Source organism: Protopterus annectens, chromosome 6.part0, assembly GCF_019279795.1.
Source record: "Protopterus annectens isolate FY-2018-M chromosome 6.part0, PAN1.0, whole genome shotgun sequence".
NCBI lineage: Eukaryota > Metazoa > Chordata > Ceratodontiformes > Protopteridae > Protopterus > Protopterus annectens.
This window is the reverse complement of record NC_056737.1, coordinates 266149011-266161802: the sequence shown is the minus strand read 5'-3', so window position 1 is coordinate 266161802 and position 12792 is coordinate 266149011. Positions and strand designations below refer to the sequence as shown.

The window sequence follows — 12792 nt, the reverse complement described above, 5'->3', positions numbered from 1 at the left end:
CATTTAAATAGTGCAAAAAAAAAAACATGATTAGTCAGCAACACAATCAGTCAAAAACTTATGAAACAAAATGCATCAATACATACTGTCAATTACTAAACATTTTTTTAGTAAAAACAACAAATTAAAACAAGGATATTCAAATTCTCAGTGCTTTAAGCAAACATTTAACATTAATGTATTTATTTGACGTTGGTCACCTAATGTCTAACAATAGTATCTGTCAATTTACTTCTTTGCATTGAAGTAATGTGTTAGTTTCTCTCCCTAGTGGTTGCTTATCAACATAGTCTAATGTAAAGAAAAACATTTTTGAAAATATCACAAACTGCAGAAATTTCCACAAAGGTGTTATTGTTGTTTCCTTTTTTAATGTCTAAAAGATATTCATAAACTCTACTTGAAAGTTTTCTGGTTGTCTTACCTATATAGAAACTTTCACAAGTTTCACACAGTGCTAAGTAGACCACATTTTCAGATCCACATGTACATCTGCTTTTAGTCCAAATTTCTTTGACAGTATGCTTCAGGATAACATAAAAGCCTTCAGTAATAAACCTACAATACTTGCAGTGTTGACACTGAAACATTCCTACATGAGACAAGGGGGATTCTAACAATCATGTCTTGATGTTTCCTATATTTTAACACAACTTTGTGACTATATATACTTATTTTTATATTTTTAAATGTAATTCCAGAGTCTGCCCACATGGGGTCCAGCATCTTGATTTTTCAGTCTACCTCTAGGTAGACCACAATGCAGTGTTTGGCTTTAAAATATTACATCATAGGTTCTAAGCTCCGGTCAATCCATTGACTTTGCATGTCTTTTCATGTATACCCTGCTTTCTTTTAGTCCAGTGATGGTGAACCTATGACACACATGTCAAAGGTGACACCCACAACATTTTGAGTGACATGCCAGTGATCCTCAACACCCAAGTTACCAAAGACACTGCTTTTTCATTCATTGCTCATGTGAAGTGCATTGTGCAAAGAGCCATTTCAACAACATTGCTACAGAGGTAAGGAAGTTATTAACTTCAAAGACTATTTTGGTATACTTTCTTGATACAGTCTGCAAAGGGCAGTGCTGACACTGTTTTCTCTTCATGGTTATACTTCTGCAAAGAGCAAGTAGCCTGCATTTCTAAGAGTGTGCTGTTTTACATTCCTCTCAACTGTCATTCTTAATCCTTCCTAAAACTGGCAACTTTTTACACTTAATAATGACAATTATTAGACTTCATTAGACTTCCATTTCTTCTGCCAGTGTCTCAAACTAATAGTACTAATAGTTTAAAACTGTCCATGTCTCTTATTTCTAGATTTGTCACTGATGCTGTTGAGATCTGTTCCTTATGGATTGAGACATATGCCATTTTGTCTATTTATTTACTTATTTACTTATTTATTTATTTTTTATTTTTATTTGGCGGGGGGTGGTGACACACCAGCAGAGTCAAATTAGGCACTTTCCAAATTTTTGACACGCTGAACCCAAAAGGTTCACCATCACTGTTTTAGTCAGTCAGGCTTAATACCATTCCTTGAATTTCAATGACTACTTAAAAGACAAACCGGGATAATCATACAGAACTGTATTCTCAGTGCCTGTTGCTTGTTTTTCTTTCTAAAGTGGCCAGTTTTCATTCTTTTTCTATGCTGAATTGTAGTAACTCATCTCTCCTCCTCTTAAACACCTCCACTTTGTATCTGTCAAAGTGGCAAAAGTAATTTTAGCTGTTTGCTTCTGTGATTGACAGCTCGCAGCATGAGACACAGTTCAAAGTAGTAACAGGCACTGAAAATACTGTTCCATGCGATTATCCCTGTTTGTCTTTTAAATAGTCATTGAAAAGCAAGAAATGGTAATTAAACCTGAGAGACTAAAAGAAAGCAGGGTATACGTGAAAAGACATGTAAAGTCAATGCATTAGCAGGAGCTTTGGGGTTATGATGTAATATTTTAAAGCCAAAGACTGCATTGTGGTCTACCTAGAGGTAGACTGAAAAATCAAGATGCTGGACTCCATGTGAGCAGACACTGGAATTACATTTAAAAATATAAAAAGTACATAAAGTCTAAAGGTGGTGTTAAAATGTAGCAAACACCAAGATATGAAGAAATAAACATGATTTTTCATTCTGTGGGTACAGTTCTCCTTTAAGCTAAAGAAATACAAGATAATTATTAAGGAGATAAAAATGGAAATTGTGGAAATATGTACCACCTACCTATTTGCCTTTGAAATATATTTTCTTCTTTGAATCTGCCTTCAACGAAAATACACTGGCGAGTCTAAATTAAACCATAAGTTATTCAGGAAAAATTAAATGGGAAATGCAAGACTTTATACACACACACACACACACACACACACACACACACACACACACACACACACACACACACACACACACGTATAGAGACATAACACATGTTGTGTAATGCACTGAACAGCTATTACTGCAAACCAAATGTATTATAAGGCCTGAGCTCAATGGATCAGTGCCTCTTAAATCTAACTATATTCTAATATCTGTTAAGCACATATTCTAGACGTTGTGGTAATTTTTATTATGTGATAACTTGGGGGCTTGCTTTTCAATTGTACATTGAACATATTTTCACACTCCTGTTAGCATGTCAAATTTCACCATTTTCTGAGTCTATTTCATACATATCATATATCAGATGGACTGTCAATCACTACCTGGCCAACTGGAAAGTGGTGAAGGACCTTTAACGAATTACCCCATTCATCAACAAATAACATTGGTACATAGCAAGATCATGTAACAGTGGGGATTAGGAACCTTCTCCTTTTTCCTCCTATCATTGTGCTGTCCAGTGTTAGTATATACAGATATGTGAAGAAGTCCATTTAAAAAATCCCATAATTCTCAGGGTAAGCAAGCAGCAGTAAATCCACTAATTTTAATTAGTATAGAAGCATCTTCATATTCATAATCCACCAGGAATCTATGTCTCTCCCTGAAAAAACAAGGTATTAGCTGCATTAAAACTAACATAAAGTGAAAGCCTTATCATATGCATGCACAGTACATTGCTGAAGTTATCCCTGGACACTCCAGCAAGAAACAGAAAAGAAATGAAGCTCCATAACAAAAGTGCAGCATTTTAAAAAGGAAGGACATTTCATTTTAAGGTATGGCAGCACTATATAATGTATTTGTGCATGAGTAATGCAGGTTTTTACCATGGCTGTCTTTGTTTGCACATGAGGATGAAACCCTTGTACCCAAGTCATACCTGTCATTGCAGAAAGTTGCTCTTACAATATTCTATCCACTCAACAGTAAAGGTCTTCATGACAATCTAAGGCCCAGGTATACTACTGTCAGCAAAATTGTGAGAATTTTTCCTTAATGAGAATTTAAATCTAATAGGAATACCTTTCTACCACAAGGAAATAGTGGTAAGTAAGCAATAGTTCTTGAAATTGTGGGTACTACTTTTAAATAGTTGACTATGTAGCAGTACTATAAATGGTCAATTATTTGCATACAAAATCCATCCTGCAGACCTATGAGTTTATTTCTGTTTAGTTTTTTTTTTTGTATATGATTTTGTTGTTTTGATAGACTGTGTCTATAGGTCTGTTACTGATTCTTTTGGAGTTTTTTTTAAATTGTTAGTACTTTTTACCCATACCCTATTCCAGCTGACCACCTAGTCTCTGCCCATGACCAAACCCCCATTTATTCTTCATAAGTGGCGTGACAGCAAGTTGTAAGCATAGCCATTGTCCAAACAGTCATGAGGGTATCTCTTGTTTTCTATCCTATCCTTACCCTTGGTGGCTAATATGCATACTTACAAATTAAGTGAAAGTGGGGGGGGGGTCCTCAATATTTCAGTGATAGGTATCAGCCAAAATCCATGCAGTTACAGCAGTAACCAAAGCAAAGGCCAGGGTATGGGAGGAGTTTGTCAAGAGTATGTAAAATTATTTTAGGCACCTTAATGTGGCTCTGGCAAATGATCCTTTGACTGAGGAAGGGAAGGTAGGATGCTACCCAGCCTGTTTCTCAACAAGGATGGAAAAACATTGACCTGGAAATGCTTCTGGAGTTGTGAAAGGACCACTTTGAGGAACTCCTGAATTTGATATGCTATCTTTTGAGGAGTCAGTGCCAGAAGCGGATGATGGTAATGGGTCCATTTTAATAGTTGAAGTCAGTACAGATATTATATAGTTTTGCTGTTTTAAGGCTGCAGGAATGAATAATATCTGTTTGGAAATGCAGAAGTCTTAAGATATTGTTGAGGTATCATGGTTAAAATATCTTTTCAATATTGCATGGAATATCAGGTCACAAAATGATATAGTGGTCTCCATTTTCAAAAAGAGGAAATGGAGGGCGTTATCCAGTTATGGAGTATGAAATTCCTCAGTGTGTATGAAACAAGGATGCTGGAAAGAAGAGTGTATCCAATATCACAGCATCTGATTCAGGAGGAACAATTCTGATTCTTTCCTGGCCATGGAATAGAGGAATCTTTTTCCTTAACATATATTGGAAGGGTCATGGGAGTCTGGCATTTCTGCCTACACGTCTTTTGTGAATTTGGTGAAGGCATATGACTGCGTACCCTTGAATGTTTTCTGTGAAATATTACTAGATTTTGGGATTCCCGGTCCAGTGTTGCATGCTGTTCAGTGCCTGTATTTGAGGACTAAGAGGTGTGTCCAAATTATCTTCATTAACCTGAATATGTTCAAGGTATGTGAAGGACTCTACCAAACAGGAGTCTTGTCTGCCCTATTGTTTGTGATTTTTCAATAAAAGATGTCAAGATACAGATAAGTCCTGGAGATTTTGCTCTTTGGGAAGTGAGAAGTGTCTTGTTGTTAGCAGATAATAGTGCCCTCTTAATATATATAACTTAATTCAGAATGTGAAGTGGCTGGGATGAAATCAGCACCTCCAAATCAGAGGTCATGAATTTCTCCCAGAAAACATTGAATTGTTCTCCACATGTTGGGTGGTGAAGTTTAAGTATCTTGGAATCATGTTTCCAACTGAAGTTAGAGTGGAGGAGTAGATTAACCAACAAGTGTATTTAGCAACAGCAGCACTATAGACAATGTACAAGACTGTGGTGGTGAAGTGAGAGAGCTGAGTTACAGGACAAAATGTTCAATTCACCAGTCAAGTCTATGTCTCCATCCTCACCTATAGTCATGACTTTTAGGTAGTTACCAAAAGGATGAGATCATAAATTAAAGGGAGAGAAATAAAATTACTTCAGAAAGCTGCTGAATTAACACTCCATGACAGAATGAAGAGTGTGAATCCAAGAAGAATTACAGCCATTGCTCCTCCATGTTGAGAGGGGATGGCTGACGTAGTTAAAGCACCCTGTGATAATGTCCCCTCGGCACCTCCCATGGGAACTGCAGCAGGTGCAACCCAATGGGAGAAAGCCATGGCGGTTGGAGAAAAAGCCATGGAGCAGACTTAGAACATGTCAGATGGATTATGTTTCCCAGTCCACAGAATGAGCTGATGATGTTAGACATACAGAAATCTGGTTTACCCTGCTCAGCCTGCTAGTAAGGCTCATTTGATAAGCAGTTTACAGAACAGATTTTTTTTTTAATTTTCATGGTAAGTTTTTGCTATGGAGAATCTGATCAGGCTCTAGAAATACTTCTGAAGTTTCACCACATCTCCAACATTTCATTTCCATACATTTAGTAATAATGATGACTTTATATGCAGTAAAAATACTTCTATGAAGAAATTTCAAAGTGAACAACTTCCAATATAAATAAGATGTGGTGCTCTTTAAAGATTTTTAATAGCCGTTTCCTATTATCAGCAGATAAGGGTTAATTAAGATAATTTCTCCTATGGTATAAATCAAATATTTTGTACTTTCAAAAATATAATAGAAAGTAATTATAGTATTAAACAACTATTTTTTGTTATATTTCCCATCGCCTACAATTCTGATTGTCTAGAGTATTTTAATATCAATAACATTTTAAATCTTAAGGACAATAATTTAAAATTTTGGCACCAATTTATAGATAAAAACAAAATTCAATCAATAAACTGCCTTTTAGCTAGATATAACATTAAGCAAGATAATTGGTTATCCATGCAATCTCTGCAACAGTTTATTGAATACAATACGAGACATCTAATAAGCTTAGATACAGACTCCATACCAACACTGCTGCACCTTTTTATGTGCTGTAACTCGATGAACAACTAACAAAAATTATATATTTCCCCCATATGCAAAATCTTACGTGAAGAATTTTTAGCCTTTGTTTTAACCTTTCGGAGTAGAAATACTAATGGAATATGCAGCTGACTTCAGGTAAACTATATGCTTATTTTGCCATATGATGTTAGAGCAGAATGTCTGTATACGCATACAAATGTTACAAGCTGGAAACACCACACTAAAATGCAATCTAACCTGAACAGTCCTCTAGAAAAAGAAACTCATCTTAAAGTTCAAAACCAGAACTCCTACCGACACAATCAGATACTACATTAAAAAAATTATTTGAACAATAAATTACTGATAAATATAAAAATACCAAACTCCTATATAAAGTAACACAGAATGGTGGCCATAATGATCTTATTATGGCCATCAAACCACGCAGCAAGCAGGCCAAAGAAATGAAACATAAAAAGTAAAGAAATCCAAGCAGGAAGGAACTGCCCATTCAAAACTCAACTGATGGCAATAAATGTAAAATAAAAGGAAAAATCTAGAAAACAAAAGTAGAGTTAAACCCAATAAATACATGTAAATATATTTTCATTCCTACACACCAAATCAATATGCCTAATTCAAAGGATAAACACATTAAAACAGTAAAAAAGAAAGTAAAAAAAAAAATCCCTCCCCGGGATTCAATAAATGCCTACACTAAGTGTACACCGTTCTGAGTGAACAGGCAACACAGACATAACTCACATCTTCCTCTTCCTAATTTTAGTTTTCCTACTGATATTCTTGCAGCTTTAAATATTGAGAGGAATCATAAAGGTTATCACAAAATGTAGACTACATGTACACTTAGTGTAATCTTTCTGAGTGACTAGAAAGCACAAAGAATGTGATAAGAATGTTCTTGAATACATATCATGAACACTTAGTGTACCCTTAGTGTAGGCTTTATTGAATCTGGCATACTGTGTATTTACACTGCAGTAATCTGAAAACTGCAGCATCCATCTTGTAAGCATGCTTCAAACTTCCTATAGCAATCATTTTCTCTTCCAAAGCAATTTCCTGTTTCAGATAAACCTGCAGTACACACCAGTCAGCTCACAGGCACAACAACATGACCAGAAACAGTAACAAATACACTTTCAGGCCTAGAATAAAAAACTCCTCCACCTTCAACCTCTTAATCCAGTTCCTAACTCATTTAATATTTAAAAACAAAAATAGACACTAAAGAATGGGCTAAAAAAAGGCCCCTATCAGAAAATCCCACCCTAGCCAAAAAAATTCAGAAGAAAAACTTGAAACAAATGCTTAATCTCAAGTAATGCGGCATCACAACACCATGATATGATGAACTCAAACAGTACTATATTAACATGCTATTCGAAAAAAAGAATCCAAAAAAGCAAAGAACAGATAAATGCTTAAAATAATAACCAATACTTGAAAATAATGGATAAATTGAATATGATTCATGTTTTGGAAGGGTAGGTATACAGTGTGCCTCTTTGCTACTCAAATGGTATGGAACAATTTTTGTGACTGCTCATAGGTCACATTAAAGGCGGGAAAAGTTTTGAAATGATTTATTGTGGTCTCATTTTTTTTATATCACAAAAACCTGACATTTTAACAGCGGTGTGTAAACTTTTTATAGCCACTGCAGAAAAACACACATATGCGTGTGGATATATATATATATATATATATATATATATATATATATATATATATATATATGTATATATGTGTATATATATATATATTCATTTAGTTATTTTATATATATTCATTTAGTTATTTTATATATACATATATACTTTTTATATCCACTGCAAAAAAACACACATATGTGCATATCTCTCTCTCTCTCTCTATATATATATATATATATATATATATATATATATATATATATATATATATATATATATATATATATATATATATATATATATATATATATATATATATATATATATATATATATATATATTATATATATATATATATATATATATATATAGATCTCTCTCTCGCTTTCTATATATATATATATATATATAAATACACATACATACATTCACACATATCTATCTATATCTATATATATATATATATATATATATATATATATATATATCTATATCTATATATATATATATATATATATATATATATGGTTCCCCTTCACAATATCGAATGAATGGAAGCTTGAAATGCATAAGCTTGAGATGAAAATCTCGAACTTCCATTCACTCGAAAGTGTGAAGTTTAGGGTTAGAGAAAAAAGGGTTCACTTACCTTTCTGCAGGGGGGCCAGGTCCCCCCTGCACCATTTCAAGGTTAAATCCACATGCTACATGACTGCAGTATAGCAGAAGACTGGAAAGTCTTCCGTTTTGCGCTTACGCATATAGCACAGAATAGGAGATTTCCCTTTCCTTCGCTGTAGTGCGATCTCGGAGTAGGAGTATTTAAGTAGGGGGTGTGGGCGACACATTAGAAAAAACATTAAAAAGATGTACATTTTTTTATGTCCCTTCATATTTTTGTGTTTCTTTAAACTCAAGATTCTGGCTTTGGGCTTATGAATTTCAAGTTTAGAGAAATTCGATCACATGAAGGGGAACTATATATATATATATATATATATATATATATATATATATATATATATATATATATATATTATATATATATATATATATATATATATATATATATATATATATATATATATATATATATATATATATATATATATATATATATATATATATACACACATATACATGTATACGGAAGTCAAGCCTTTCATCGGAACAGAAATAAGTCAATAATGATTGATACCTAATCATCGAAAAACTAAACACTGATCCACAATGGACTGGAAAAAAAAACACACACAATGTTCCAAAGGAAAATGCTGAGACACAGAAAATAGCATTGAAAATTAAATGAACCAGAGATTGGATTTCAGAGATGGAGATGAATGGAAAGAAAAGCCAGCAATTTGGAAATTAATGAATAAATGTGGGATTACAAAGCATCAGTTGCATTTGTGAAATATGCAGAACAAGAAAACCTATAAATATTGGACTTTTTTGACTCTGATAAGCTTGTAGAGTACTCCAAAACATATGCCCTACTTCATGTCATTAATGTTTGGAAGAACATTAATAAGAGGGGAAAAAGAAAGAATGAGATAACTGTAAGTAAAACAGTTTTTGTTCTTAACAGTGTTTTTTTTATAAAATATGACATATGCTGCATGCTTTAAACTAAAACTTTTTTTCAGTTATTTTTGTGTAATAGGGATACTAAATAAAACAGGTGCTCCTTTTCCTTCCTTCCTTCTTTCTTTCTTTCTTTCTTTCTTTCTTTCTTTCTTTCTTTCTTTCTTTTTTCTTATTCAGTGTCAAGAAATGTAGGCCTTGCCAAGTAAAAAGAGAAAAAAGCCTGGACAAAATAGCATGATAGAAGTAAAACTGATGTGCTTTTTCTTACTTTTGCAGAGGAGAATAACTAAGGCCCTCAGTTTGATCTAATAATAAATTTTAAAGGGAAAACAAGTAAATAAAAGAACACCAAATGTAAAGAAATTTTCCTCTAGCAAATACATGTTCACAGGGTAACATAAGAAGCTTGTAGATGAAGGCAATTGTGTATCAGGTTTTCATGTTTCTATGCCGACAAGCTGATAAGGGCAGTAAAAACAGAATAGTTCTTTCTTTCAAAGGCTAGGAGATAATGTCTTCTGAAAGCATTCAAGTTGTTTTCTACATCTGGCTGAGGAAATAAATAAGCCAGAAATAGACAGCAATTATTGTAAGTAGAAGCACAAGTGGTACCATGCATCTTAGCATGGATATTTTTCATTATAGATCAAGTCCAGCCTGAAAGTGTAGCTGTCAGTCTGGGGCAAATGTTTCTATCAAGAAGGTTAAACTTCATTATTTGAAGATATACATACTTTTGTGTGTTTGCATTTAAGTTAGCAGATTAATAAGGTGCTCAGGGGGATTTTTTTTTATTTTGAGGATATTCATTAAAACAAAATATCTTGTTATATGTGACATATGTTCAAATGGATATGACAAGAAACAACTGTATAAAAGATTAAGCTGCCAAACATTGGTGTATGCATGAAATGCAAAAGTCGAAACTAGACATTTGAAAAAAAAAAAAAAAAAAAACACTAGAAACACAAACCAGGTCGCAGCTAGGATAAATGTACTGTTGGTAAAACAAAAAGTCAGTATTCCCACAAACAACATCCAGCAGCACAGCCAATGGTTCAGGAAGATGTAAATGACAGTCCAGTCTATAAAATCACACAAAAAAGAAAAACATTTTTTTGTGTGATTTTATAGACTTCACTGTGATTTACATCTTCCTGAACCACTGGCTGTGCTGTTGGATTAAAAACAGGTGGTAAAAATAACTTGCTATCATAATGACAACACTTTCCATATTATCTTTAAATCTAAGTCGTATCACAGATATATACAAAAAAGAAGAGAAGTGAACTATATTAAAAATGCAGAGTGCAAATAGTTATGCTACTGGAAACACATTTGGAAAGAACTAGGCATGTGAATTTGATAAAGGATTTTAGGATGGTTATTCAGTGGAATATCTGTGACAAAGAAAAACAGAGAGTACTTATATTAACTTCAAGAAGAGAGGAAAAGATAATAATGGCAGATTTGTAGTAGTAAGGGGCTACTGGCAAGGGAGGAGTATTACAATGTCATGTATTTATATTTCAGCTACAACTGCTATAATGAAGCTTAAAAAATTCTGGGAGAAATAATCAGCTTTCAGCAGGGAATATTACTTTTGGGTGGAGACTAGGATTTGATTTACAACAATGAGGATGTATCTGGGTGGTCTAGAAGGGACAATATAACAATAAAGGGTAGATTTTTTAATAAATCTATGAAAATATTTGAAGAAATTTATGAAAATATTTGGTATAGAAGTCTTGAATTCAGTTGTAGGAATTTAGAGAGAATTTACATTGTATTCGCCAAGATACAAAAACAAGGCTAGGCTATTCAGAAATTATATTTCACAGAAATGTGCATTTAATTGACAGTTTTTATATGCATACAATAACTATTTCAGATCAATAATAACTAAAATAAAAATGAGACGTTGGCTCTTCCCCATGTATCTATTAAACAGAGAGGAAATTAAAGAATGCATAGTGGAAATTATTCAGAAGTTATTATGGAAGGAGTGTGATAAAATCAAAGTGAAATTTAAAAACAGGGTGGAAATTAAAAAAAAAGACATGGTTAAGTAACAAGAATTATTTAGAGGGACTGATAAAGGTTAAAGTATTGCAGAATAGGGAACACCTCACAGAACAAAAATAGGTGAACTGCAGAGTGCTAAAGAGAAAATAAGGGAGTACCCCAATAACATATATGAGTTTAGAAAGATTGTTGTTAAGCAACTGTTTTCTTTTTTTGTTAACTCCAGAGCATGAAAGCTTTTAGCACAATGGCTCAGGCAACAGAAAGTAGGCAGGGCTGTTGCTAACCTTAGGAAGCCTATAGCAAGGAAAATAACCAGAGATCCTGTATAGGTATTAGAACTATTTCATATTTTTTTGAAAATCTGTATAAAGCAGAGAAATACTGAAATCAAGAAGAAGTACAAACTGAAATATTTATGGAAGAATTAAATATGCCAAGGTTAGAGGCAGATGAGGGTCAATTACTAACAGGGCAGGAGAAGATGAGATAAAATTGGTGATGTATAACCAATCCACATGAGAGTCCCCAGAGATAGATGATTTTCCTGTGTATGTTTGGGAGCTAGGAGGGAAGAAAGTAATAAAGATCTAGAAGGTTTTTAACAGTATTTTAAAAGGAAGAGAAGCACCAACATCCTGGAAGACATTGGTGGTGGCTGTAATACATAAAGACCCATCAGATCCAGCTTCATATAGACCAATTTCAATTCTAAACCATGATTATCAAGTGTCTATGTCTATAATGGCTAAAAGAATGGCAAATGCAATGCCAAAATTGATAGATATGGACCAGGGCAGTTTTGTGGAGGGTTGGCAAACATTTGACAACATTAACAGAACATTGATTATCCAGATGGAAGCAGAATGTGAGAAAATAACACTGTTGTTGTTGGATCTTAATGTAGAGAAAGCAATTGACAGAGTAAGCTGTTATGAGCAGGACAATGGAAGCATTTCCATTCCATGATAAAATTATATAGTTGGTTAGGAGAATATGTGAGGGACTGGAGGCAAAAATTAAAGTTGGGGGGGTCCCCTCTGATAAGGTGTGTTTGAGCAGAGGGACTAGGCAAGAGTTGCATTATATGTAGAACCATTGGCAAAGAAAATAAGGGACTCAGAAATTCAAGGATATAACTGGTATGGTAACCAACAAAAGCTGTCTTTGCTTGCAGATGATATTATTTTGTATCTGATAAAACCAGAAAAAGGACATTTCAGTGCTGTGGAGCATTATGAGACAGTTTTTTTTGCATACAAAATTAATGAAGATAAAACAAAAGCAACAGCT

General features: G+C 33.6%; 1 protein-coding gene across 1 annotated transcript in view; it reads right to left on the bottom strand.

Moving 5' to 3' along the window:
- The window catches only part of PLA2G4F (phospholipase A2 group IVF), a 1189208-nt gene that overhangs the window by 636980 nt on the left and 539436 nt on the right, over positions 1-12792 (bottom strand). Inside the window, exon 7 of the mRNA XM_044074012.1 lies at positions 2242-2305. Coding sequence (XP_043929947.1) covers positions 2242-2305 — 64 coding nt within the window. The remainder of the gene's footprint in view (positions 1-2241; positions 2306-12792) is intronic.